Raw genomic sequence first — 27,477 nt, forward strand, 5'->3', positions numbered from 1 at the left:
TGTTCTACTTCCTCTGTTTTGTTATTGCTACTGTATTTCTCTCTTTTGGTTGTTTATATTAATGTTTTTTATTATTTTCAAGTCATCTTAAGAAATGTTGGAAAGTAAATTTATTGTTATTAAATCAAAAATAACTTCAAGCTGATTTTATTTCACAAGACATGAAGAACCAGTTTTTACTTTTAAAACATTGTAAATTGCTGAACAGAAAAGTGGTTGTGTGGGAATGAACTTATAAAATAATTGTATTTAAACTCTATAACCAAAAGGGGGAAAAAACCTCTCCAATTTCTGTGGATAGTTACTAATTTTTTGACATTGCTAGGTTATGGTGGCTATAGGTTTATGTTTCCAGAATACAAACATAGTAAATGTTTCTGATTTAAAAAAAATCCAATTATTCCTTCCGATTATTTTCTGGCACAGTTTAAATAATGAATTACAGCACTGCAAAATATAATAATGATAATTCAGTTCTTATCATAGTTCTTTTTACTGCATTTCAAGAAATTATCTTTATTGTTTAAAAAGGTACATTTATATATTTCTCTCTCTCGTCAACTCTCTCTCTTTATATTTATACTTAACTGATAGTAAGTTAATGTTTTCTTAATTTAATTACATAAAAAGTAAACTGCTAACCTTACTATAAAAAAGCAACAAAATCAGAACTCCTATTGTTATGCATATAAAAAATGTATAATCCTGTCATGCACAAACCTCCAAATCCATATTGTTAGGTTTCAAGTATTATCGCCAGTGTACTTCTGCATATAAAAAGCCTCTTGGCCAAGCTCAAGCTCTTTCTCAGTGAATGCCATAATATCTTACCAGAGTTTGAATTGAAGTCTCCATGCCAAATAAAGCACTTCATAAGGAGCTTCATAAGGTTTACAAACGAGGTGACCCATCATAGCTCTAACAAATAAGTTAGTATTTATGCCAGAGGTGGTATTCAACAGGTTCTGACCAGTTCTGGAGAAACTGGTGGCGGAAAGTTTGAGTAGTTCGGAGAACCAGTAAATATCACCTCTGACTGGCCCCACCCCCATCTATTCTCTGCCTCCTGAGTCCCAGCTGATCGGGAGGAAATGGGGATTGTAGTAACCTTCCCCTGGAGTGGGGTGGGAATGGAGATTTTACAGTACCCTTCCCCTGCCACGCCCACCAAGCCATGCTCACAGAACTGGTAGTAATAACCTTCATTGTAAATCCTAAATTCACCATCCTATAAAGAACACTGTGTGGAGTGAGAAAGGATATAGTTAGATACTCCACAAGCAAGAAAGAACATTGTTTCGGAGGTGGGGAAGAGAAATCTGGCTTTAGTTAAAAAGAAATGCTCTTTAAGACTAACATGTATTTTCCCAAAGATACTGACAATCAATGGGCCATTATTCACAGTCCAAGAGCTATTTATAGTACTTCATTAGGTTAAACAGAATAGGCTATCCACTTGAATTCTCAGTATGATCAGTGGCAGGCAGCCTAGTATGTTATGTCTGCGCCTGACATGAGAGACTGTGCTGTTTGGAAGATATGGGTAATTTGCATATTAGAAGCATTTGTAATGCTTTAGAAAAGATAGGCAGAGGAGCTTAGAATATTCTGATTTATGTAGGATTTGGATAGAAAGATGAAAATAAGATACATTTTCAAAATCATCAAATTCTTCAGATGACTATTTCCAACTCTCCCTTCCCAAAATAATCTTTTTCAGTAAATGTAAATCTATTACCAGAAAAAAACAGAGAAAGGAGGAGAGAAGATGACAGGATAGAAAATGTAGTTCCCTTTTTTACATTACCCATAATAGAATGCTGAATACTAATAATGAGAAGAGTCTTTATCAAGTTCAGAGATGAGATGGTAATTGGCATATTGGATTATCTGTGAAAATAGCAAGTCATGGAATGCAATACAAAAACAGGCATTACATGTAACATGTATAGCAAATGGAGCCTGGATATTTTGTAAGTTTACTATTTTCAGCCGGGGAACTTAAATTCATAGAAATATGTTCTTTATTATTATTTAATATTATTAATTTTGTTATTGATTATTTAATACAATTGAATATTTTACATTTCACATGAAATTGTTAGGAATATGCCAGATTCTTTAAGATAGTAAAAATGATTGCAACCTAATCGAGTAGATAGAAATTTCAATATTTTAATTTTTGCTAAGCTGTGCATTTTATACCAACAATCAGTTTTGGCCCTATTTTTTCTGTGACTGAGCTCTACTTATAAGAGAAAGTGTTTTTTTTTCTTTCAAGAATAAATTTAATCCGACTAATCTACGGAGATTCTCAGTCATCTAGCTCATTGTTGTCCGAAAACTCCTTTTCAAGAGGCAACTGCTCATCTTCAGAAGAAAAAACAAGAAAGTCTATTGCCTCCTGAAAAAGCAGCTTTGGGTTAACCTCACTAGGAAAATATTGTGGATAGGATTATGGTTAAAAAAATGTTGACAATTTATTTATATGTTAGATTAAAATTAGGAAAAACATATGTTGAGGACAGCTGTCCAAAAGTGTTAAGGACACTAACAAAGTTGTCTTCTATATCTATCATCTGTCTGTCTGTCTATCTGTATCTGTATCTGTATCTATATCTAAATCTATCTATAAAATCTTTCTCATGATTTAATTAGGGCATCCATCGGAACCCTGGCACTTTCGAATTTACAGTGGCCTTTGTCATCATCCAGAAAGAAAGAACACAAGGTAATCAGAACCACAAGAACATCATACCATCGACCATGGTATCCTATTGCGCCGGCTGGAGGGGTTGGGGGTTGGAGGCACCGTGCTACGGTGGTTCCGCTCCTACCTCTCTGGCCGGACGCAATGTGTGTTGACGGGGGAGCAGAGGTCGACCGCAAGGCCCCTTATTTGTGGGGTCCCACAGGGGTCGATCCTCTCGCCTCTCCTGTTCAACATATATATGAAGCCGCTGGGCGAGATCATCCGTGGTTTTGGGGTGAGTTACCATCTGTACGCTGATGATACTCAGTTGTACATTTCCACCCCAAACCACCCCAACGAGGCTGTCGAAGTGATGGCCCGGTGTCTGGAAGCCGTACGGGTCTGGATGGATGACAACAGGCTCAGGCTCAACCCCTCCAAGACAGAGTGGCTGTGGTTCCCGGCTTCCCGATTCAATCAGCATATTCCATCGCTGACCATCGGGGATGAGCAATTAGCCCCGGTGGAAGGGGCGCGCAACTTGGGCGTCCTCCTTGACGATCGGCTGACCTTAGAAGATCACGTGGCGGCCGTGGCAAGGGGGGCGTTCCACCAGGTTCGCCTGGTGCGCCAGTTGCGGCCCCTTTTGGACCGGGAGGCCTTGCGCACAGTCACTCACGCGCTGGTGACGTCCCGCCTGGACTACTGTAACGCTCTCTACATGGGGCTCCCCTTGAGGTGCGCCCGGAGACTGCAGTTGGTCCAGAATGCAGCCGCGCGGGTTATTATGGGGAGATCGAGATTCTCCCATATAACACCTATCCTGCGCGAGCTGCACTGGCTTCCTGTGGCCTACCGGGTGCTCTTCAAGGTACTGGTTACCATCTTCAAAGCGCTCCATGGCACAGGGCCCAGTTACCTGCGGGATCGCGTCCTGCCCCATACATCCCTGCGACCCATTCGCTCACACAGAGAGGGGCTACTCCGGGTGCCGTCCTCTAGAGAGTGCCAGAGGGCGGTGCCCAGGAGTTGGGCCTTCTCTGTGGTGGGCCCTACCCTTTGGAATGACCTCCCCCCAGACATCCGGACAACAACCGACCTTCGCTCCTTCCGTATGAAGCTGAAGACCTACCTGTTTTGTCAAGCCGGCCTGGCATAACGTTACAATCTTGCCACCCCAGGTCATTTTATAATGGGAAATTTTGTTTTTTAAAGTTTTTAGAGTTTAATATTTTGGGGGTTTTAAATTTTGTAAGTATGCTTATTTATGGACTTATTTTTACCTCCTCTGCACGATATATGGTGCTATTTTGATTATTGCTCTGTACGTCGCCCCGAGTCCCTGTGGGGAGAGGGGGCGACTAATAAGTTCAATAAAATAAATAAATAAATAAATCATGAGGTAATTTTTTGCAATATGATTCTTAGTCATCCAGGTCATGTCTGTCCCAAAGGTGCTTTTCTCAAAAGGCAACTGGACTTCCTTTGGGGGGGGGGGGGTTGAAGACATTTCACTTTTCAACCAAGAAGCTTCTTAAACTCTGACCACATATGTGCCATGCTGGCCCTCTGCCTGACCACTATCTATTTTAAATACAACATTTTTTGTCTACAGACAAGAACACAGCTGTGCCATAGGTTCACCTGTGTCCCCCATGGTGGCCAATCTCTACATGGAAGAGGTAGAAACCAAAGCACTAAACTCCTTCACAGGAATTCCACCCACCCATTGGTACTGGTATGTGGATAATACTTGGGTCAAGATCAAAACACAAGAATTGCAAATGTTCACCAAATATATCAACTCTGTGGACAGATACATCAAATGTATGTAGGAAGATGTTAAGTAAAATAGTCGGGACTTTGTGGAGTTTGCACAGAAGTGGGTTGCTCCCGGTTCAGCCCAAATCGAGCAAACCAGTAGTAGCAGTGGCAGGAGGCTCCACCCACCCACCCCGCATGCTAGCATGCGCGAACTGGTAGTAAAAAAATTGGCAACCCGCCACTGACTGTGCAGGACACATTAAGGAAGACAGAAACCTTAACATTGAAGTTTTACAGAACCCCCCCCCCCCCCCACAGGTCAATATTTACATTTTGATTCTGACCACCCACTGGAGCATCAAAGCTGAAGAAGCTTCTTGGATTAGAAGCGAAACATCTTCAAAGGCAAACAAGAAAGTACAGTGGCCTCTTGGGAAAAGCACCTTTTGGGACAACCATAACTGCGTATTCTGGCCTGTTGTATACTTTACTGCTCCAGCTACTAAACTCACAGCTTTGTTGTAGTGGCTTGCCAGCCATGTGACTGGGTGGACATGGCCAACTTGTAAAATGTGATGAAACACACTTAACGACGCTCTTGCTTAGCAACCAAAATGTTGGCTCAGAAACTCTGGTATTTAAAGCATGCAAGTCTTAAAGCTGTCAAGTTACAAGACCTTTGCGCTCCTAACCCTTTAGAAAAAAAACCCAGGGGTGTTCAAACTTGACAGCTTTAAAATTTGTGGACTTCAACTCCCAGAATTCCTCCTCTACTCATGATGGCTCAAGAACTCTGGCATTGAATTGTGCAAGTCTTAAAGCTGTCAAGTTACAAGACTCTTGCACCCCTAACCCTTTAGGGAAAAAAACCCCAGAGGTGTTCAAACTTGACATTTTTAAGACTTGTGGACTTCAACTCCCAGAATTCCTCCTCCAGTCATGTTGGCTCAGGAACTCTGACATTGAAGTGTGCAAGTCTTAAAGCTGTCAAGTTACAAGGCCCTTGCACCGTTAACCCTTTAGAAAAAACCCCAGGGGTGTTAAAACTTGACAGCTTTAAGACTTGTGGACTTCAGAATTCCTCCTCTCGCTCTGCATCTTGATGATGTGCGGACGGGCGGGGGGAGGGAGCTGGAACTGGTTCTAAATGGCACTGTAGATTTGTGGAACCTCTTCTATAGAAGAGGTTAGAACTGGCAGGAGCCCACCCCTGCCTTTTAACCACAACAAAATGTAATTAGCAACATTCTATGACAGTGATGGCGAACCTCTTCTTACGGCATGCCAAATTTGCACGTTCGCGTGCTATCACACATGCGTGCCACTCAATCTCTCCTCCCACCTACGCATGCGAGCTTTCCTGAAGACTGGGGAGGGTGAAAACAGCCTTCCCTGGCCCTCCAGAAGGACATAAAATCAGCTGGCTGGCGCATACATGCGGCACTTGTGGCACACATGCCATAGGTGTACCATCACGGTTCTATGACATTCACTGGACTTACTTATTCCAAATCTTAGGAGCAATTCCAAACATCATTTTGCCTTTTAGTAACTTAAATTCAAGGCATTCAAAATTTAACTGGATGTTCAATGTATACTCTAAATCTGGCAACAAAAAAGAGGAGAAGGACTGTGCATGAGTTATTAAAGCTACAACTTGCAAATGTTATAAATTAGGAAGGGGTGGAAGAAAGTCATGCTGATATGTGAGGATTAAGTGGAAACAGAGAACGTTACCCCATACCAGTGGATTCAAGAAAAGCAGGGTATGTATATCCCATGACAAAGTCAATGGACCTGTCAATAGAATGTAGGACACAGTCTCTTGCTCCTAAGTTACTCAATGTTACTTGTGTAAACATGGATTGTACTAAGCAGTGCAAAACAAAGCACAAAACTTACATAGTCCTGATCATCTGTACTAATTAATGATTTTATTCTGAATATTAAGCTGCACCGTCCATATTAATTTATATACCTAAGAATTTGCTAATGTATAATGAGTTAATATGATCTTGTATATTAATGTCAATATTCCAAATATTCTCAAGTGAAAAATTAGCTATTAAAATGGAGGTCCCACAATTTTTCACACTAGAGAAAAGGCAGGCTCACAGATGCACCTTACTTACTGCCTCCAACCAAAATATGAGGAAACAGAGACTGCAACAAGTGATGAAATAGTTAGGAAGCAACAAAGCAATTAGGTTGTAGGCTCAGCCCTCTGTAAACTCTTTAATATTAAATATATCTCCTTCCTTACTTAAAAGTGCCTGAGTTGCAAAACACTTACACTGCTCCAAAGACCTAATTAGGAATTTTACTTTTTAAAAGATTCAGCAAGATAATTTTAAAAAATGGAAAGATTCCTGCAACACTATGACTGGGCAGTTACGGTTTGTAAGAATGTAGCAACATACAATTATTTTGTTCTCTCATATTCTATGGACTAACACCCAAACACATAGAGACATGTGTATGTATTGTGTATGTATGTGTCTGTGTGTCTGTGTATACAAGCATTAAATGCTTATATAAAAAGCATAAATACATATTTTTAATTTACCTTATTTTGTATCTGTTTCTGAGCCCCTGTAGATATATAGTTATAAGGCATGCCTCTGAACATAATATTCATCAAAATATTTAAAAAATGAAACTAATACTGCTATTTTAATTGTTTGGTTTTATAATATAAACAGAAATGGAGGTTGGAGGCAGATAAACAGTATCATTCTACAAATCTATTATCTGATGCCACCCAGTGGTGGGTTATGACTGGCACGCTCCAGTACAGGCTTAACGGTCCCTGCCGGGAGCACCAGGTACCCTTCCGGTACAGTGCTCCGGAGGGCCCACCCACGCGCACGCACTCCTTACCGGTATTTGAGGTTTTCGGGGCTTCCGCGCACGGATAGTACAGCACCTGCGCGACGCTCCGCCAAGCAGCTGGAGCGTCACAGAGGCATCACGGAGCATCACGGGCAGTAAGTTCATGTGGTGGACGTAAGGCCCCGTTGCACCGTACCAGTTGCAATGGGATCCGGAACCCATCACTGATGCCACCTGACCATATCCTCTAATATCAGGACTGGGTTTCTCCAGATGCAGCTTAAAGTATGATAGGTTGAGATCCATTAATCAGATGACACAACAAATGGATGAGTACCACAGCAGGTTTTCCCAGAATACACTTGTAGTGACTTTGTCCCTGTCCCCAAAATAGTAAATAATCCCTAGCCACCCTAATGTCCTTCTGGGATAGCCAGTCAGTAGCTATATACTGTAGGCACTAAGACACAAATTGTCTCTTAATATGCACTATACATTCAGAGCATCATCAAAACCATTTCATTTAATATGAAGGAAAAAAGGGTGTATGCTTGATGTTTTCACAGCATATTCTAGTTGTATATTTGCCAGTCAGTGCAAAGCTAGAAATGACATTAATTTTACAAATGCAGTTGATGAATATTTTTTGTGCATTTAATTGACAGCTGAAGGGAAACCAAATCAGCCTTGGAATTGCAGAGGTTGGAGGAGGTGCTTAAGTCATTCTCAGCCTAGCATAGCCAGCACATAAACCATCTCTCTGAAGTTCATATTTGCATTTCAAGGGGAACTCCTACTGGGGCCCAGTAAGGCTTTAGAGCAACTTATCCAGGTGATCTATCAGTGGTCTTTAATTGTTTCTAAATGCATATTAACATTTCCCTTGAAAACTATCACTGTTGGAAATTTTGTTCTAGAAGTAACATTTCACATAGTGTTTTTTTAAGGAAACCTTGCTTGTGTGTAAACTATACTAACAGACTTATGAAAAATTTAATTTTCACATTGGTTTAGTTCATACATCATATTGAATCATGAAAAGGCTGGATTTTTTTGTCCATGGTTTACTATCCATGGCTTACTAAACAAATCAAAATTGACTAGGATCAAGACATATATTTAGTTATGTTTTTTATGAACCATCATGTCTGGATTTGTTTATTGTGGAAAATTAAAGCTAATAACCACTTTATAACTTTGTGAAGTGACATGTGCATTCATCAGTTGGATGACTTTATGTAAGACTTTCTATGTACAATACACAGAACAAATTTAATTTTTAGTTAGTCAGGTAGGGGTACAATGACTGGCCTGATGTTTTCCAATAAGGTTCATTACCAAACAGCCTTTAAACTCTGATGTCTAAAGTCCAACATTTCAATCATGTTAGCACTTTGGCTCTCTGCGTTATTTTGAATTTTCAAACATCCATTAACTGTTTGTTCAAACATAACAATTTGCATTGAGGAATATGTAGGAAAACAATCCTAAAATGCAGTAAAATTGATACTGGTTCAAACACATTTGGCCTATAGGCAGTTATCCAATATAACATTTTCCAAATGTATTAGAGTTACCTGATTTCCCAAGCAGCATGGATAACATGATTTTTGAAAGTTATCATTTAACATATCTGAATTGCATCACAGTATTATCAGTTATTGCATCTCCCCTTTTATGTTAATAAAAATCAGATAAACGGTATAACTGACAAGTTGTGTCAGCAAACTCCATTGATTTTTAAAAATTAAAATTAAAAAAAAGGATTTTTAAAATTTAAATCGGATTTTTTCTTATGTTTAGCAAATTTATTTTGATAAAATGCTTTTGGAATTAAAATCTATCTAAAGATAGTTTTCAATTTAAGATACATTAATAATTTAGTTTACTCAGCATGAAATGGAGCTTAATTATGTTGCATGAGGCAGTAGATTCTGCAATATTTACGTTTTGGATAAACTCATTCAATGAATCCAAGCTCTGCAAGCTGAAATAACATGCACTGAATTGATGTATTCACACAATTTCACAGTAACCATGCGATAAATCATAAAACAAAGTTCAGGAATATTCCTTTATCCCGTTGTTTTGCAAATCTAGGTACACTACAAACTTTATGATTGTTTGAAGAGAAATGCATCTGTCCCACCAGGCTCTAAGTGTGGGGAGGAAGGGCGAGCAGTAAAAATGAAAGTGAAACCTTCAAAGCAGCTAATAAATATAATATTAAAGAGCACCTGTCATTTCAAATCCATCATGGCGGCGCCTGTTAATGGGCATCCATTCACCTGCTGCCTGCCACATTCCTCACCTTGTTGTGTCACGTCACCTGCTGTCCCATTAAAGTGAATGGGACTGTCGGTGAGTCAACAGCGGGTCAGAGGAGGAGCCGTTGCAGGACAGAGATGGCAGTTGCTCTTTCAAAATTATGATTTAAATCAAGCCTTTTTACTAGTGATTTAAATCGACTGGATTTAAATCAAATCCACCCTGCAGCAAACAAAAAGTTTCCAATGCCATTTATTTCATTGTTAGCTTGAATCCAATTCAGCTGGTTCCAAGATTCAAGAGAAGCCTCTTTGTGGGTTTGGGATCTATTCAATTTCACAAGCCAAATAAAACATGAATGAAGGGGAAAGGTTGTTTCAGATGTCACCATGAAACAATTCAGAGGGGGTGAGGAGGAGGAGGTACTCCTAGAAGTCTTCTGGATGAAAGTTCATAGAGTATAAGCTTTTAAATAAAAAGGCGCTAAAAGTCCTGTTGTCTTTTCTTTCAGCAAATTTTTGAGAAAGTGGTTTTTCAACCATCACTATAACCAAGAAAAATTTCACTCCAGACATCGTTGAAATATGCCATCAGAAGCAAGCTCACAAATCTCATTAAGATTTACAACTGATATATTAAAGTAAGGAGGAACGGGGAAGTCTGTTAATGAAATATATATTGTTTCAATACTCTGTTTATTGTCTTCATTAAAAAAAATAGTCCCAGATGTTCTATGGTCTTGAAAAAGTTAAGACATCCATTAGTGCTCTGAACTGCTTAAATTACTTAAAACCAGTAGCACATTTTATTCATTTGAGAGAGGGGAGAATTTAAAAGTTACAGCTCTGTTTACACAGCACATTATAACAAAATAGAAAACTACATTATGGCTTATCGTATTATGTGAACTCAGTTTCTAAATCCAATTTTTGAAAACTGGACTTTGAATGATCAAGCAAATACACATTAAAATATCTTTCATATTATACCAATTTTAAAAATATATTTCTAGCAGACTATACCTGACGTGTAATTCTGATTTAAAATATTAACAACAAATGAATTTCAAGCATATACACTACTGTTTAACTGTTTATACATTTTCTGATATCAGAAATTAAGTTTCTTGTCGTATGAGACTGATAAAAATAGAAAATACTATTTTAAATAGATAGTTTTACAGAACTGTAACCATTCAAGTCAAACAACTTCCATCATTATTCCCTGTAAATGACAACGATGAACCAGAGTTAAAAATTAAAACTGGAACTTCCAAGTAAATCTTCTTTTAAGGCTCTTCGAAGATTACCTCTCACACATGGCAAAAGATTTTATCTTAACCAATAAAATAAATGTATTCCTACTGTGAATAAAAGAATCAGTATCCTTAAATTAACATTAGCTATAGACTACTCTGCTGTACATCAACAGACATCTGCACTAATAAAGTATTTAAATACTGGCAGACTAAAACCCTCACAATTTTTTAAAGTATTATGCCTTAATAGATAACAACAGGGAAATAGTAATGAAACAGCTCTGCTTACTAACAAGGTGGCAACGTCCCATTCCATTCATTATACTGTCAACTCCTAATTCATCTCTTTTGCAGCATCTCTATCTGGCTTTAGTCATGATATACAAAATCCTGCTGATATCAATTTCTAGACTCTTTTAATCCCTGAAATTGATTTTGTTTTCTTAATATTAATGCCTTAGGAAGCAATCTTGATGAAACACGAGAAATTAGAAATAGCTTGCTATAGAACTGAATTGTCAACATTATATCCCTTTATCTGTTCCTGTTAAATACTGTGCCCTAACCTGCCTAATCACTTAACAATTAAATGAATGTTGTGGTACTTAAAGGCATAATGCCTTTGGAGGAATTTAGAAAGTTTTGTCGACTTTGTTCCTTTTTATTTGGATTTCTCTTCCTTCTCTTGTGCTTTTTTTCCCTCAACTGAACATTATGCCACCTTGATCTTCTCCAATTAATAAGACCCACTACTTCTTTTTCTAAGCTTTATAAACCTCTAGGAATAATTCACTGATTCAGAAGGTGAACATCCTAGAGTGCTCCAGAAACTGCATTTGGTCCTCACACCATGCCACACCACTTCTCATACTACAGGCGAAACTCGAAAAATTAGAATATTGTGCAAAAGTTCATTTATTTTAGTAATGCAACTTAAAGGGTAAAACTAATATATGAGATAGACTCATTACATGCAAAGCAAGATAGTTCAAGCCATGATTTGTCATAATTGTGATGATTATGGCTTACAGTTCATGAAAACCCCAAATCCACAATCTCAGAAAATTAGAATATTACATGCAATCAATAAAACAAGGATTGTACATAGAACGATATCGGATCTCTGAAAAGTATAATCATGCATATGTACTCAGTACTTGGTTTAGGCCCCTTTTGCAGCAATTACTGACTCAATGCGGCATGGCATGGAAGCTATCAGCCTGTGGCACTGCTGAGGTGTTATGGAAGACCAGGATGCTTCAATAGTGGCCTTCAGCTCTTCTGCATTGTTCGGGCTTATGTCTCTCATCTTTCTCTTGGCAATGCCCCATAGATTCACTATGGGGCTCAGATCAGGCGAGTTTGCTGGCCAATCAAGGACAGTAATCCCATGGTCATTGAACCAGGTTTTGGTGCTTTTGGCAGTGTAGGCAGGTGCCACGTCCTGCTGGAAAATGAAGTCAGCATCCCCATAAAGCTCATCTGTGGAAGGAAGCATGAAGTACACCTGTACCCAAAACAGTATCCCAAATCTGCAGGTTTTGTACATCTCCAAAAATATCTGCTAGCTCCACTCCATTCCTTTAGCTCGTAATCTTCAAGTTTCCTGACCATCTCTTTCCTTTCCTCATTTAACTACTGCTGTTTTCTTTTGTAACAGTTTCGTCTTCCACTGCTCATTTAGCTCACTTTTCTATATAATTTATCATTCCTGCAGCCTCTTCAGTTCCTCCCAAGTATATTCCATACCTGTTTTGTGTTTAGTATTATTTTTATATACAGTCTTCCAAGTTTCCCATGGTCTTTTTACATTTTTATTTTATTAGACAGTATGTTTTTGGTATAAAATATTCCGATTTGCAGAAGTAGATCTTCTATCAAGATTGAAAAGCTGAAATTAAAGAAAATCAAGCCCAAATATATAAGAACTCACAAAGACTGAATCTTGTGGAAGGGAGGGTGGAGGAGGTGAGAGGGGGGTAGAAGCTGTGCAGAAAGGGAACAAAGATCTTGACATCCAACAGATGAAAATAGAATTTGAGAGAATGTCCTATTACCTTAGATTTCAAAATGTTATAGAAGAAGATGGGGAAAACATAAGGGACATCATGATAAACATCCTGGCTGACTATGCACACAAAGAAAAACAACAGATGGGGTGGGATATAGACCTGGTTTATAGAGTGAACTCAGCTTATGCTAGAACTCACAATGTACCCAGGGAGGTTCACATTAAATTTCTTAGAAAAAGCACAAGAGATGAAATTCTGGGTGTACAAAGGGGGCAAGCATTGACATACCATGATATGGAGATAACCATTCTGAAGCAGATCCCTAAGAAGATTAGAGAAAAAAGGAAGAATTATTCGCAATTAGCGAATAAATTATACCAGAAAGGGGTGTGGTTTAGATGGTTGATGCCTGAAGGTATGCTGATATTCTGGGAGGAGACAAGAATTAGAATCAATTCACCCATAGAGGCGCAGGCCTTTATGGAAAAAAACAGAACACTCCTAGAAAAAACACGAGACACTACAGCGGACACGCAGGACACGGGAGGGGCCAGAGCTCTGCCAGTGGAGGGAGATGGGGCAATAGCAAGAAGACTCAGATCACAAAAATAAACAAGAAAATCATATTATTATAAACTGACCGAAAGTGATAATGGAATTATATCTGGATTTTATACTGTAATGTCTAATCTGATTGAATTTAGTAATAGAACTAATATGCTGATTGTAATTAATTATATACCAATGCATTATATATAAATGTATACTATGAGTATGGAGAGAGGGGCGCCTGTCACACTTTGCAACTGCCATAATTTGTATACCTGTCCATTTACCCTTTTCCCTATAAATGTTGAAAAACCAATAAAAAAATTTGTTAAAAAAATAATAAAAAAAAAAGATTGAAAGGCTGAGTTTATACCTCACTCTATCTGTTAGGATTATGTCAAAGGCTGGCTTTAAGTTAATAAGGGTAGCATGCGGTTTCTGTTTGGTTGGGTTAGTCTCCCTCCCTTCCTGCGAACAGGGACAATAATAGCTAAGTCCTACTCTGGAAACACAGTCTGTTTTGTGTATACATTTAAAAAGGGCTGCCAGAGCTGAGTCCACTAACCAGACTTCCTTTTAACCAATTCAGAGAAGCATATGATTTCCACCCAGGATGCTTCCATTTTTAATTGACATCACTTCACATCAGTTTATGAAGCAACCATCCAGGCAGCAAATCAGGTATTATCCAGAAATCAATCCAGGATTCAGTTTCAATATATAAAGCTTGCAATAATTATTTTCCCAAACTATTGATGGCAACTTACCCTTACTACTACAACCTCGCTATCAAGCATAATGCATTTGGTTAGAGTGCAGCACTGCAGGCTACTTCAGCTGATTGCTAGCTGCAGTTCGGCAGTTCAAATCTCACCAGCTGAAGGTTGACTCAGCCTTCCATCCTTCCAAGGTGGGTAAAATGAGGACCCAGATTGTTGGGGGCAGTATGCTGACTCTGTAAACCGCTTAGAGAGGGCTGTAAAAGCACTACCAAGTGGTATATAAGTCTACTGGTAAGTGCTATTGATATTTATGATTTTTTCCCCTTCCATGATCCCTTTCCGCCACTTACTGGTATATTTCATGGCTGAGTTTCTACTCCATGCTAAGCCATGCATTGATTTATTTTTATTTACTTTGTCCTATTCAAATCAGATCTACTCTGAGTGGCTTATATAGTCTGCAATGTTACCACTGGGTTAACGATTATATCATTAAAAATGAGCAGGAGCCTTCACCATATTACCAGCTACACCAAATAAGGGTATCAGGCAGAGTTGCCTCCAGGATCGCTGAAGATGACATTTTCTAGAAATTGAAATTCACAGAAAACCCTTCTTCTCAGTGGAACAGCTTGCCTCCAGAAGTTGTGAATGCCCCAACACTGGAAGTCTTTAAGAAGATGTTGGATAGCCATTTGTCTGAAACAATATAGGGTTTCCTGCCTAGGCAGGGGGTTGGACTAGAAGACTTCCAAGGTCCCTTCCAACTCTACTATTGTATTGTATTGTATTATAATTTCACCAAATGTTTACTTGGAACACACTGTCTGGGAGATACCCAAGCCCCTGCGCCATAAAGGCCTTAAAGGACCAATATATTTTATCTGATTGGTTAGGCTTATGCTTAGAGGAATTAATGAATCCAACTATTGCAAAATTTACAATGAGTTAATTGTACTGTAATTGAAATACATGTAATATTAGTGTAATATGAATCAGGCCAGGATGGCTTGTTTAAAAAGCCATGGTAAAAATAAACCATGATTTAGGATGTTTGGAATCAAAACATATTGGACCTTAAACGCTAGCGCTCCAGTTACCTTTAACACACACATCCCTTTCCATCTTTTATTCTATATTTACAACCCTGTTCATTTCCTCTTTCATTCTCTATGAATGGCATTCTACAAATGAATATACATGTGTTGTCACTTTTCTTTTTAGTCCCAAAATCAGAAACTATTGTAAATATAGAATTTTATTAAAGTTTATGACAAGTTTTTAAAAATGCTATAGTGGTTATACAAATCGCTTTTTGAACACCAGCATTCTAAAGAACTTAATATATTATCCTTAATTCTAAAATGAATATTTTAGAAAAAGTTACAGAAACTTTGAATAACTGTATAACATTCCACTCTTGACAGTCTAGAAAAGCTGTCTGTAAAGCTACTATGTGGTCACATAATAAGCTTCAGTACTTGCTGCAGGATGACTCACTCTGTATTTGAGGGTTTAAATCTTCTTCTGAAATTGTCTGTAAACCTCAAGAAACCATAAAGTTCCTCCTGGAAGTCTGCACATTTTCTGCCCCAGCCTTCTGGACCATATAAAGGAATAATTATTTCATTAAATGCAAGATGAGCTATTTGCATAACTGTTTGAATAGAAATCGGGAAGTGTTCAGTTAATAGGTTCAGTACCATCAGAAATAGTTGAGTAGGTGAACTCAGGGCTAAGACACTGAGCTTGTCAATCAGAAAGGTCGGTAGTTCGGTGGTTCAAATCCCTAGTACAGGTCTCCTGCGTGAGCAGGGTGTTGGACTAGATGAACTCTAAGGCCCCCTGTTACTGTTAGTTCTTAGAATGTAATAATTTCATTTAAAAGAGAGAGTTGAGTCCAAGGCCTTGACTTCGGCAAGATTAGTACACTGGTATTAACTAGTACGTGTTTTCACATTTGTGATATTACTCTACCTTAAATTACGTTTCTATTTTTTAAAAAAATATGAATTCATCTAAGGCTCAGTATATGATCCTAAGTAAATTTTGTACAGAGTAAATGCTAGTAAAATGATAATGCATCAAATTGTGGCATTAAGACCTAATCCTGCTTTCATTTTTGTCAGTGGGGTTTCCTGCTTAGAAAATATATGTAGAATATAAGATTATGACCCATAATCTTAATTCAAGTAGTATCTTCCTAAATTATGAGCAAACTGAGAATTTTTTTCCTTCTTTAAATCTAAAGATTCTGTACTTAACATCTACATATCAGAAAGAAAGACGTTTCCCTGACAGCTTCTGCTTGGATTGGAATAGTTATGGATTCAGTATGTGTGTTGCAATCATGTACAAATTTACTATAAATCTCACCTTGGAATAAGGGGGCTTGCCTAAAAGCTAACAGTTGCAACCCTAGGAACACCTCTAAATATGAAGTCCAATGATAACTCTTAATTCTATAACATCTATTAGAACCAACATGATTACATTTATATCAAATTTTTTTACTACCGGTTCTGTGGGCATGGCTTGGTGGGCGTGGCTTGGTGAGCGTGGCAGGGGAAGGTTACTGCAAAATCCCCATTCCCTCCCGATCAGCTGAAACTTGGGAGGCAGAGCCAGTCAGGGGTGGTATTTACCGGTTCTCTGAACTATTCAAAATTTCCACTACTGATTCTCCAGAACTGGTTAGAACCTGCTGAATACCACCTCTGATTTGTACTAATAATCTTACCGGGGTGGGTGGGTGGGGGGAGGACAACAGCAACAATCCAAATACATAAATTACCAACAGTCACAATTTGCACTGTGAACACCACAGCACTTTAATAATATAATGTACAGTACTATCAGAAATTCCCCAAATGTAAGTTAGCAAGTAACAAAGACGATATACTTATCATCAACACAATCATATAAAGATAGTCATTGACTTACAACCACAATTTAAAAAATCTCTATTGCATAATTGTTAAGTGAATTTTGTCCCATTGTGTGACCTTTCTTGTCACAGTTGGTAAGTGAATCACTGCAGTTGTTAAGTTAATAAGATGGTTGCTAAGTGAATCTGGCTTTCCCATTGACTTTGCTTGTCAAAACCCTGAAAAAGGGGATGATATGATCCTGGGTTACTGCAACCGTCATAAATATGAATCAGTTGCAATGCATCTGGTATTTACACTCAGGCAACTATTCAAAGGATTCAAAGATTATGTATTTTTTTTTCAACTGACTTCTTTCTTCATGTAATTTTAGTTCAAAACAGAAGTAATCTTAATATTGCTTTCCCTTGTATGTCATGGAAACAAAATATGTAATCTTGGCTGAACAAACTATTTACTCAGGCTAATAAAAAGATTCACATGGATAACAACAAGCAAGCCAGAAAGATACAATTCTGTTGTAGTCCTGGATTCAAGTCTTATTTTTTAAAAAATAAAAACAGTAAAGTTATCTAGCCACGGATTTTCCCTATCTTGGAACACCATGAGTCAATGATTATATTTTATCAGGCATTTCCAGAGCTTGAAGTAGACTTACAATATAAAAAGACTGTTATTCTCAAACAGAATATACTGGGGGAAATCCCTATCAAATAGCAAAGTAGCAGAAAGTTAGAAATTACATGATAGCGAACTACAGAATACTTCTATAAAAGACAAGAGTAAAATGCTACAGGAAACTCTATTTAAATAAATCTAAAGTAGATGTAATTTTAAAGTATACAACCACAGTGAAGGCATAAAATAAAATTAAACAATCCGCACATTACAGTATTCATCAAATAGGCAACAGATCTCCATCACATACAGAGTTCCTACAGTTCTATTTCTATTTACCTGAACATTTTCCTTGGCTACTGAATTTGAATCAAAGTTGTGTTCAGATAAATTTAACTAACCAGTCTCTGTAAGTACGTTTTTCAAAAATAGTGTTAACAGAAAATTTCAAACAGCATCAAATTCCCCAAATAAATACAGCAAAGGATGCTCAGGTATTTGTCACAAGATATGGAATGCTTGTGGTGACCCAAAAACACATATAATGAAGAGGCTCTGTCTGAGTTTGACTCTCCCACCTCTAAATTAAATGGATATCCATCCATTCTGAGCCGTGGTGGCGCAGTGGTTAAAATACAGTACTGCAGACTACGTCTGCTGACTGCCAGCTGCCTGCAATTTGGCAGTTCAAATCTCACCAGGCTCAAGGTTGACTCACCCTTCCATCCTTCCGAGATGGATAAAATGAGGACCCAGATTGTTGGGGGCAATATACTGACTCTGTAAACCACTTAGAGAAGGCTGTAAAGCACAGTAAAGCGGTATATAAGTCTAAGTGCTATTGCTATTCTTCAGCTAACACAACAATTTCTAATAGTTTGTGTGTGTGCAATTCATTATGTGAAATGTGGTTAAAACAACCACAGATAAGGGTTTTTGAGGAAAAATTAGGTGGGTCCAATTGTAGAAGTCTAGCTTGGATTCTCTAGGGCAGTGTTTCTCACACTTTTTCTCTCATTACTCAAAACTACTTAATAGAAAGTCCTTTTTATCCAATCCCGATAAATCACTTTAAGTCAATTTATTGTCTCTGTTGTGATTGGGTAATGGGCAGTAGTGGGATTCAAAAAATTGTACTACAGATTCTGTGGGCATGGCATGGTGGGTGTGGCTTGGTGGGTATGGCAGAGGAAAGATACTGTAAAATCTTCATTCCCTTCTCACTCCAGGGGAAGGGTATTGCAAAATCCCCATTTCCTCCTGATCAGATGGGACTAGGGAGACAGAGAATAGATGGGGGTGGGCCAGTCAGAGGTGGTATTTACCGGTTCTCTGAACTACTCAAAATTTCTGCTACTGGTTCTCCAGAACTGGTCAGAACCTGCTGAATACCACCTCTGGTAATGAGTAATGGGTTTGTGTGTGACTAACCCAGTGGTGGGCTTCAAAATTTTTTAGAACCTCTTCTGTAGGTGTGGCCTGATTTGTAGGAGTGGCTTGCCAGCCATGTGACTGAATGGGAGTGGCTTGCCAGCCATGTGACCGAGTGGGAGTGGCTTGGCAGTCATGTGACTGGGTGGGCATAGCCAACTTGTAAAATATGGTGAAATTCACTTAACAATGCTCTTACTTAGCAACCAAAACGTTGGCTCAGAAACGCTGGCATTTGAAGCACGCAAGTCTTAAAGCTGTCAAGTTACAAGACCCTTGCACCCCTAACCCTTTAGAAAAAAAAAACCAGGGATGTTCAAACTTGACAGTTTTAAGTCTTTATGGTTTAGATAGGACTCTTAGAGGTGGGCGGGGTGATTTGTGAGCCAGCCAATCAGTGAGCAGCGGGTGGGGCAAGCGTGGTGCGGACGGGCAGGGGGAGGGAGCTGGAACCGGTTCTAAATGGCACAGGAGATTTGTGGAACCTCTTCTATAGAAGAGGTTTAGAGCTGGCAGGAACTCATCCCTGGACTACCCCAAAAAAACCACTTTTATCGAATTCTGGGTAATCTGTCAACATTTGGAAATCACTGCTCCAAGACCAAGTAGATTTCTCTGCCCTCCCTCTCATACCCTACTTCAGGGGTGTCCAAACTTGAGAACTTTAAGACTTGTGGACATCAACTCCCAGAATTCCCCAGCCAGCATGTCTGGCTGGGGAATTCTGGGAGTTGAAGTCCACAAGTCTTAAAGTTCCTAAGTTTGGACACCCCTGCCCTACTTAGATAACACCCCATTAAAATAAAGGAAAGGAAAGGAACACTGGCATACAACATCATAGCAAAAATAGTCCCAGAAAACACAGAGACAGACCCACCCATGTTTGTTTAAATCTTACAGAAGAACTAAAACTCAGATTGATTGTTATTGTATTTCAAGTGGGAAGAGAGAGTGACTGATTTTGACAAATATATACAGAAACTACCAATAAATAAACAAAGCCCAGTTCAGTATCCTGGTTATTTTCTGGACACTGCATAGAGAACAATAACCTGCAGCATTTAAAGTTAGACGTGTGTTTCAATGTATTGTCAAAAAGGCTCCTCATCTTCCTCAGATAAAATCATGGAACTTTGGTCATTTCAGACCACTGTAAAGCAGAATTAAATTAATAAAACCTCTCTTCTCTTACTTTCGGAAATTCTGTGGCCTGTTCTCCTTTCTTGATCAAAAGCCTAGAGAAAACTTGGTATCAAAAGAGGGAGTCAAGGTGACAGGTATGAAAGGAACTTAAGAAACAAAGTACCAATGAAGAAAATGTTGAGGAAGAAGCTAGCTAGTGACCAGCAGGAAAGGGGCATGATATCAACGTATCTCAGAAGGAAGTAAAAAGAAGAACCTTTGATCACACTTCAGTCCAAAATAACAGGTAGCAAAGTATTATGAATTTTACGTGTCTTGAAGCTGTGGTGGGATAGTGTCAATTTAAGGAGGAGAATGGTACTTTAATATTAGTCTTATTACTGATCACTTGTTTGTTTAACTCAGAGGCTGGGTTCTGGGTAGAGATGAAAAAAAGGATAAACATTGAAATTATATTAAAATAAAAGTAGAACAGGTTTGCAAGGATCAAGCTGTTCATCATGCCATATATCAGCTCCACATATGAGATCATAGGATTTATAAAGGAAGCAGGGTATTCTAATTAAATTCACTTCATCCAGAACATACATTACTGTATATACACAATAATATGCATCTACAGCCCAATCAGAACATCCCTTATATGGTATAGAAATAATAAAAATACTTAACTTTTTTTTTCATTTTTCAGAGCATGCAAAATTAAATTAAAACACCACACCTGTTTTTTTATTATGATTTAAAGATTCTTATACTAGCATAATATTATCTGCAACTAAACATTTGCTTGCTTGTATTCCAATATCTATATCTGAAAAACAATTCAGAATAAAGGCTCGGCAATTGAAAAACATATATTCAAATTTTACACTTACCAGCATTTTGAAAATTAATTGAGCCAATAAAAAGAATCACCCTCTTTACTATTTATTTTTGATCTGTAGGATTAGCATAATTATCAAACATATTTTATTTAGCATTTTTACTTGATATTAATAACTATGGTATATTAATATTGCTAAATGTTGCTAAATTATGCTAAGGTATATTAGTACCTTAGCATAATTTTAGTTAAATATTACTACCTTTCAAAGTTCAAATTGGGCACTACATATCACAATAAAATTTATGTGATTAATATGTTTGGATATATTTCAAGATATTTTAGGTAAATGTAAAGGTTCCCCTCGCACATATGTGCTAGTCGTTCCCAACTCTAGAGGGTGCTCATCTCCATTTCAAAGCCAAAGAGCCAGCGCTGTCCAAAGACGTCTCCGTGGTCACGTGGCCGGCATGACTAAACTCTAAAGGCACACAGAACGCTGTTACCTTCCCACCAAAGGTGGTCCCTATTTTTCTACTTGCATTTTTATGTGCTTTCAAACTGCTAGGTTGGCAGAAGCTGGGATGAGTAACGGGAATTCACGCCATTACACGGCGCTAGGGATTCAAACCGCCGAACTGCCAACCCTTCTGATCAACAAGTTCAGTGTCTTAGTCACTGAACCACTATGTTTCTTTTTATAAATAACACATACATTTGAACACACACACACACACACACACACACACACACACACACACACACACACACACACACACACACACATATATATATATATATATATATATATATATATACACATACATACATACATACATACATACATACATACATACATACATATGCTGGTTTTGTTGTGTTCGGGTCTTTTCTTTTGACAATATGCTCAAAAACAAATGAGTTGCTCTCTACAATATGCCCCTTTTGGTTTCTAAACAGGATAATTAACATTTCTTGGGGGAAGGGCTAAGAACTACAAAGTGGAAGGAGACACATTACACATGGGCAAGGCTGGGTTTGGGAGATTTTTCTTGATTTGTGCTATTTTATCATAAATCTGTAGTTTTCAGGTATTTTCCACCTAAATTACTATCAATTTTCAGCAGTCATGGTATGAGGAACTTCTACAAGCTGCAAACGTGTTTCCAGATACAGATAATTGATTACTGGAGTAATAAGTGAAATGGTTTTCAGGTTATTTTATTCCCCAAAGAACCTTCACATTCCTCCATGGACCATCATACAATAATGGTAGATTGGACATGCTCTCCGCCAATGTTTCTCAATCTTGGCAACTGTAAGCTGTAATGGACCTCACTTCCCAAAACTCCTCAGCTAGAATTTTCAAGAGTAAAAAACACTGCTCTGATCCCAGGCACACTTTCTGTCTCTAATTCCAATATCCTTACATATCCTTATCTGCAGCAAAGAAGCTATATACATGCAGAAGCTTAGACTTATTTCATAATGTTTGTGTGAATGAAATATAAGCTGCTTTAATGACCTAACTACCAATTTATTCCTAATATATTCCTGAAATGGTCAATTCTTCTCTTTAAGTCTTGATGGTGAAATAGTTCATAGGATCCACTTTTTTGTGTGGGCATCATCCTGGCACAGAGTACACCATAAATAAATAACTGTAATAGCCTATTTGCCACTCTAACTTCAAGAAACCCAACAAAATTAGCAGTATTTAGATTCTAATTTCTGAAGATAGTTAAAAATATATGCACATAAGTAGTACTGTACTGCAACTTTTTTTTAAAAAAGGGAAGTAATACATTCCCACCATTACTGATCTAATTTTTACAGACTCAAACATTTAAAAATTGCTATTTCAAAAATACGCACGCGCATAGTATGCAAATGAAACACAAATGCACGTATTCTACAGTGCAAATTGAAAAACAATTATTAACAATTAACAATTAACAAAGTTTTGTTTAGCTTTAACTTGTACACTTGACTTTCTCCCTTTTCTCAATAAGGCAAGTCACAGATAATGACTTCTACTGTGTAGTAACAGAGTATGTGAATCTACCTCTGAAACACAAACATTTCTGGAATGCTTCATTTACTATGCGTTCATTCACTGAACATTCTTAAATACATTTATTTGGAAATAAGCTTCTAAATGCTTTAAAATAGATGAATAAAACAGCATGAGCCTTTGAACATTTATCTACTTAAAGCAAGCCCTAATTCAATATGATTTATTGCTAAATAAATATGAAAAGGATTTTAGCTTTATAACCTTCATCTAATGCTTATTTACTTAAAAGTGCATCCCACTGGGTTCAATTATTCATTATTTATTTAAGTCATTTTTATATCATTTTCTATGTTAAAAACATCTCATTGGCTTATGACAGACAGAAACCCAAGGGATTGTAGTCACACAGTAGAATCAGATATATTTCTACTAAAAAAGAAATCATTGAATTCCATAGGGCTTCCTCTCTGGTAAATAAGTATTAAAATGACTGATTGTAACCTTCAACAGGATTTCCTAGGGAATGAGTCCTATAAAATGTATTGCGCTTTAAACAAGAAAGTTTAAATTCACATTGAACAGATTAAGATCATACATGTTCAAGGCCTTACCACACATTACAGGCAATAAGATTTGTTTTGCTGTATTTTGTTTATGATACTCTTTAACAATTATTGTGCAATCTTATCCATGCCCATCCAGAAATAACTCACTGAAATAAAGGGACTTCCTTTTCAGGAATGGAGCAGGAGGTAAGAAATTACCTAGCATAATGAATATTTACCCTAATATTTCGATTATGTTAACTTGTCTGTACAGTATTTTATTCCTGAGTGTTTCACCAATAGAATAATCAAAGGAACAGTGAGAACACATTGTTCAATATCTGGCAATATTGAATATGCATCTATACATACTACATGAAAGCAGTGTCAAATTGTTTTAGAATTATTTTTGGATGCTCTTCTCATTTACCTGGTGGGCAGTTGCATTCTGAAGAAGCTTCTCTTATGGTTCTGATTTTTGCCATATGTTCATAGGTCTTCTACAGGGAAGAAAAAGAACATCTGAAAAACATTCCTTTGCAGCAAAAGCAGAATGAGAGAACTAGTGTCAAATCTATCCTACAGTATTTATAAGGAGTAAATGTACAATGAACTGATATTTATTAGCCCATTTAATTTTCATTATTTCTAGTTTCTGTATGTTAATCAATTGATCACTTGCTCACTGTAATCATAACCACAGCTTAAATCAGAAGTGAAACTAGGATATATTTCCAGATGTTCTTAAAGTCCCACTCTCTCATCTGTAATGATTGGCTATCCTGACAGAGGATATGATGAGCAATAGAGTTTAACAACTTCTGGAGTCACACCTATTGCTGTCCCTGATTTAAATATCAGACATAAACTCAAAAAAAAAAAAAAGCAGCACCCATGTCCCCTTGTGCTGTCTCTTATGTATGAAAACAATTGCTTATCTTTCAGAGGATTTTGTTTTGGCAAATATCTGAAAATTAGAGATCAAAAGCAATGAATATTTTGTATATGCAGGTCAACTGCTTCCACATTTATAGAAATTGCTCCTGCCAGTTGAATTCTAATTGCTGCTCCCAAGCAATCTCCTGGACTGATCCTGGCTGCCCATCAAAACTTAAATATCTACTTTACAAACACATGCCTGTGTGACACTCTCGTCAGCCATAATGCTAACCAAGTAACCCTCATGTAAGAGATGAGCTCTAGGGAGGGGTCAGCCTGGTCATCTCCTACACATCATAAGAAAACAAAATGCAGTTGGAAGAATGTCATTTTGTACATGTAACATAGAGCCCTGCTAATGTTACCGCTGCCTCTTTTTTCAAGCTATTCCTGGAATGCAACAAATGCCCCATATTGCCTCTAGTTCATAGCAGTCCACTGAACACTATGATAACCCTTGTTTTAAAGGATTTTGTTGGGGCAACTGATAGCTACCACTTGTTTATTTAGTTTATACAACAGAGCACAATTCCCATGACCAGACTCCGGGCAGCATGCTTGTTTATAGATTCATGGCCCTCTTTTTCTTCTAAATTTTTGTGGGACTGGGGGTGGTAGATGGTAATGATATCTTAAGAAAAAGTCCATATGAGCATAGGATACTCTTTGTTATAACTGCTATTCTACAAAAGAAGAATGCTAACAGAGAGAAGAACCTGTTCTGGCATTTTAAAAAAAGATTAAAATGCATTCTAACTTACATTGTCCTCAAATTAGTTAATATAGATAAAATCATTTTAGGGTAGTGGTTAGAGGGCTGAACTAGGATTTGGAAAACACAGGTTTCAATCTTCAGTTAGCCGTGACATCAGTGGGTCACATGGGGACAGCCATGGTTTTCTCACTTAATACTGAATGCCACATAAGGAAGATAAAGGTAAAGGCAAGGCTCCCTTTGCACATATGTGCTAGTTGTTCCTGACTCTAGGGGGCGGTGCTCATCTCCGTTACAAAACCGAAGAGCCAGCGCTGTCCGAGGATGTCTCCGTGGTCATGTGGCCGGCATGACTAAAAGGCGAAGGTGCACAGAACGCTATTACCAAAGGTGGTCCCTATTTTTCTACTTGCATTTTTACATGCTTTCGAATTGCAGAAGCTGGGACAAGTAACGGGAGCTCATTCCATAACGTGGCACTAGGGATTCGAACCACCGAGCTGGCAACCTTTCTGATCGACAAGCTCAGCGTCTTAGCCACTGAGCCACCGGATCCATACATTGGAAGATACTGGGGTATTATACATACTGTCCTGGTGCAGAAAAGGGGAGAAGTAAATGCAGCACATACTATTACAAAGTGAATACATTTAACTGCCGCCTTATTTCTTCAATCAGACAATTCCTAACAAAAGCATTTTGCTCTTCTACTTCCCCCCATCATACCAGCTCCCACCACCACCAAGATGCACACCATCTCTCTGTCTGACACGTTGCCTTTGGTTAAAGACCAAGGCAGGAGTTAACAGATGTTGCTGAGCTGCAACTTCCATCATCCCTCACCACTAGCTAAGCTAGAGCTCACTGATGTCTGGTTGCCTGTTATTTTCCTAGAGGGGACCTAGACCAGTGTTTCTCAACCTTGGCGACTTTAAGCCCTGTGGACTTCAACTCCCTGAATCCCCCAGCCAGCTATGCTGGCTGGGGGATTCTGGGAGTTGAAGTCCACAGGACTTAAAGTCGCCAAGGTTGAGAAACACTGACCTAGACGACCACCAATCCATTTCACATAATGGACAAGTATCTCTCAGCTGACTGGCTGGCTAACAGCCTCTTGTCCTTAGGACAGCCAATCCCACCCTCCACTTTCAGGGCCGCCTCACCTGAGCCAGAAGTTGCTCCACTTTCTCCTGCATCAGGGAATTCAGCTGATCCAAAGAATAGCTGGGCAGCGACCGGTAGGAACCGGCGACTGCAGCAGCAGCGCCCATGTCCCCTTGCGCTGCCTCAATGGCAAAAACCCTGGCCTGAAGGTCGTTGGTCTTCATCCCCAGATAGACACACGAGGCTATGGATCCCACCGAGAGAAGGAAGGCAGCCAGCAGCGAGTTGAAGGGCGGAGCAGACCTGAGGGAGCAGAAGCCCTGTCCGGCAAAACAGCCGGCTTCCCCCTTGGCATCAGGGTTTCTTTTCCCCACCATGCTTGGCTGGAAGAAGCAGCAGGGAAATCCCTCTTCCTCCTCCTCCTCCTTCTCAGTGGACGGTTGCTTTGCCCGAAGATCCCCGCCACGCACACGCCAAAAACAAAAAAACCAGGAACCACAAGAACGGGACAAAAATTCAAAGGCGTCCCTCCAAAAACCGAGAAAAGGGCACTTTCGATGCCAAGAAAAGCGGCGCGCAGGACAGGTTTCCTGGGTTTCCAAGGTAGCCCTCAAACTGCCATCCAAAAGAGGCTCGCGGGAAGCCCCTCGAGAAGCAGGGCAGCCTTCCCCCTCCGCCAGCCGCTGCCTTTTATGGCATCTGCCGACCCAGAGGCGCCTGGCAACCTCGTCAGGTGCTGCTTTCCAGGCTCTTTTCCCCGACGGCGCCGACGGACTTGTTGCTTCTCCGGCTCCCCTCGGGTTTTCCTTGGCGCTTTCCTGCCGCTCTGCGAAGCCGGACAACTTCGGACTTACTTCAGCATCAAACCCCCTTAATCCGAGTCGAGAGCGGGCGAGCGCAGAGGCGTCCACCACCTCCTGCGCCGGAGTCCGTTTGCAGCCCCCTTGCCTGCCTGTCTGCGTAGGCGCCTCTAGTAGCGGCTGTCAGGCAAGAAGCAGCAGCAGGAGCGTCTCCGGAGCCTCCCGCTTGGTTCTCTGGGCTGAACGCCGCCGCGCACGCCGCCTCCGAGCGCCTGCCAGAACCTCGGGAGTCTTATTAGCATAATTTATTCACCTAGACCCGAGGGGGCGGGTCGTCGTCGTCGTCCCCCTCCCCGC

The 27,477-nt window shown here is 39.1% G+C and overlaps 1 protein-coding gene across 1 annotated transcript in view; it reads right to left on the reverse strand.

Moving 5' to 3' along the window:
• Nucleotides 1-26,697, reverse strand: part of COL25A1 (collagen type XXV alpha 1 chain) — a gene marked incomplete at its 5' end in the record, with an annotated part of 298,043 nt that extends 271,346 nt beyond the window's left edge. The window contains 2 exons of the mRNA XM_081960325.1: nt 23,993-24,062; nt 26,380-26,697. Of these exons, the coding sequence (XP_081816451.1) occupies nt 23,993-24,062; nt 26,380-26,697 (388 nt within the window). The remainder of the gene's footprint in view (nt 1-23,992; nt 24,063-26,379) is intronic.
• Between the last annotated feature and the right edge of the window lie 780 nt (nt 26,698-27,477).

The sequence above is a fragment of the Natrix helvetica genome (genome assembly GCF_964273705.1).
Source record: "Natrix helvetica genome assembly, chromosome: 7".
NCBI lineage: Eukaryota > Metazoa > Chordata > Lepidosauria > Squamata > Natricidae > Natrix > Natrix helvetica.